General features: G+C 40.8%; 1 protein-coding gene across 1 annotated transcript in view; it reads right to left on the reverse strand.

Annotated features, from left to right (window-relative positions):
- LOC106330236 overlaps positions 1–740 on the reverse strand; it is a 2,087-nt gene extending 1,347 nt beyond the window's left edge. The window contains exon 1 of the mRNA XM_013768741.1: positions 101–740. Coding sequence (XP_013624195.1) covers positions 101–740 — 640 coding nt within the window. The remainder of the gene's footprint in view (positions 1–100) is intronic.
- Positions 741–1,774: the final 1,034 nt, after the last annotated feature.

The raw sequence follows: 1,774 nt of genomic DNA on the forward strand, positions 1-1,774 counted from the left end.
CACAAGTTTTTTGGAGTTCTGCAGTTCTTGGCCCAATGGTTGTCCATCCCGCATCTGTGACATAATGACTTGGACGTGTAAGATGGTTTGGATATGCCACCTCGTCCACGGCCATAACTCCCTCGGCCCCGACCGTAATTGGAACCACGACCACGGTTATTGTGGTTTCCTTTTTGGCTGGTTGAGTAGTTGTCTTGACCGTTATGATTGTCACGCCTACGCCCCCTGTACCCACCACGGCTATTGCCGTATGGTTTCCTGTTGTCTTGGGTGTAGTAGGTCTCTTTGGGATCTTTCTTTTCAACCTCATGGGCTTCGGGTAATGGTGCTGTCTCGGCAGGTCTGGCTCCACTATTCTTCATAAGGAGCTCATTGTTTGCCTCGGCCAAGAGTAGACATGAGATCAGATCAGTATATGTGGCAAAACCTTTTGTTCTATATTGCTGTTGCAACACAGAATTCGACTGATTGAAAGTCGTATAGGTCTTTTCAAGCATCATCACATCGGACACTTCTTCACCACACAGCTTTAGTATTGAGACGATTTTGAATAAGGCCGAGTTGTACTCATCCACGGACTTGAAGTCCATGAATCTGAGGTGCATCCAATCGTGCCTTGCCTTTGGAAGCAACACCATCTTTTGGTGATCATATCTGTGCCTTAAAGCATTCCAAAGATCCAATGGATTCTCAATCGTCATGTACTGATCCTTAAGACCTTCAATGAGATGATGGCGCATATAACATATGGCCCTGTATCTATTCTTTTCATTCTCATTGCTGTCCTCGATGATAGTATCACCGAGTCCCTTGGATTTTAGACTAATCCTTGTGTCTAGCGCCCACTGCAAGTAATTGTCTCCGGAGAGATTCAGGGCTGCATAGTCTCTGTTTGCTATTTTCGACATCTGATCCACATTATCATATAAGACATTAGATTCACAATGGGATCACGTGGCCGCATGATATAAGCAAGCTCGGCCACAACACGTCTTATGCATTTATGATTTTCAAACAATTCTAATTCGACCATGGTGCTATCAAGCAAGCCGCACGGCTATATGATCAATCAATGGGTTCGGTTATGCAATTCTAAATTTACCATGGTGCGATCAATCCTAAAATCAATTCTACATGTACTAGGATGATTAATGCCACACGGCCATATGAGTTTTAATGCAATCAGATTCGTGTGCTATCAATCATGAGCCACACGTCTCTTATAGGTTTACTAATGCAATCAACCTAAGCTCGTGTGATCTATATGCTGGCCGATCCTGTTTCAATCAGTTATGGATGCAATTTCATGTTCGGATTCATGTGAAACGATTTCAACTCTTATAATGCCTAGGGTTTTCAATCTCTTAAGTTCTATCAATTTATGTTTAAGGTTTCAAGGCCTTAAGTATTTGTATACACAGTTAGATTAATTCAAGCAATCTAATCAATCCTAAACCTCAAATCAAATAAGATATCAAACAAGCAAGATCAATCTTAAAATCGAACACTAGCTTCTTTTAGGGTTTAGGGTTTTCGATTCCTTGATTAGGGTTTGTCATGTTTCAGATTTAATCAATCAACATACAATCAAGTTCTAATTGGAATCATATATGTTTCTAGTTCTTAAGACTTGTCGATTTTAATCTTATGGTTTCTTTTAGGGTTTCATCAAGACATTGTTTCCATAATGATGGAATTAGGGTTCTTATTGTTCTAGGTTCTCAGATTATGTTTATACCTTTGTTTCGTAGGGGATTTAGAACCGGACCACCTG

Source organism: Brassica oleracea, chromosome C3, assembly GCF_000695525.1.
Source record: "Brassica oleracea var. oleracea cultivar TO1000 chromosome C3, BOL, whole genome shotgun sequence".
In the NCBI taxonomy this organism is placed as follows: Eukaryota; Viridiplantae; Streptophyta; class Magnoliopsida; order Brassicales; family Brassicaceae; genus Brassica; species Brassica oleracea.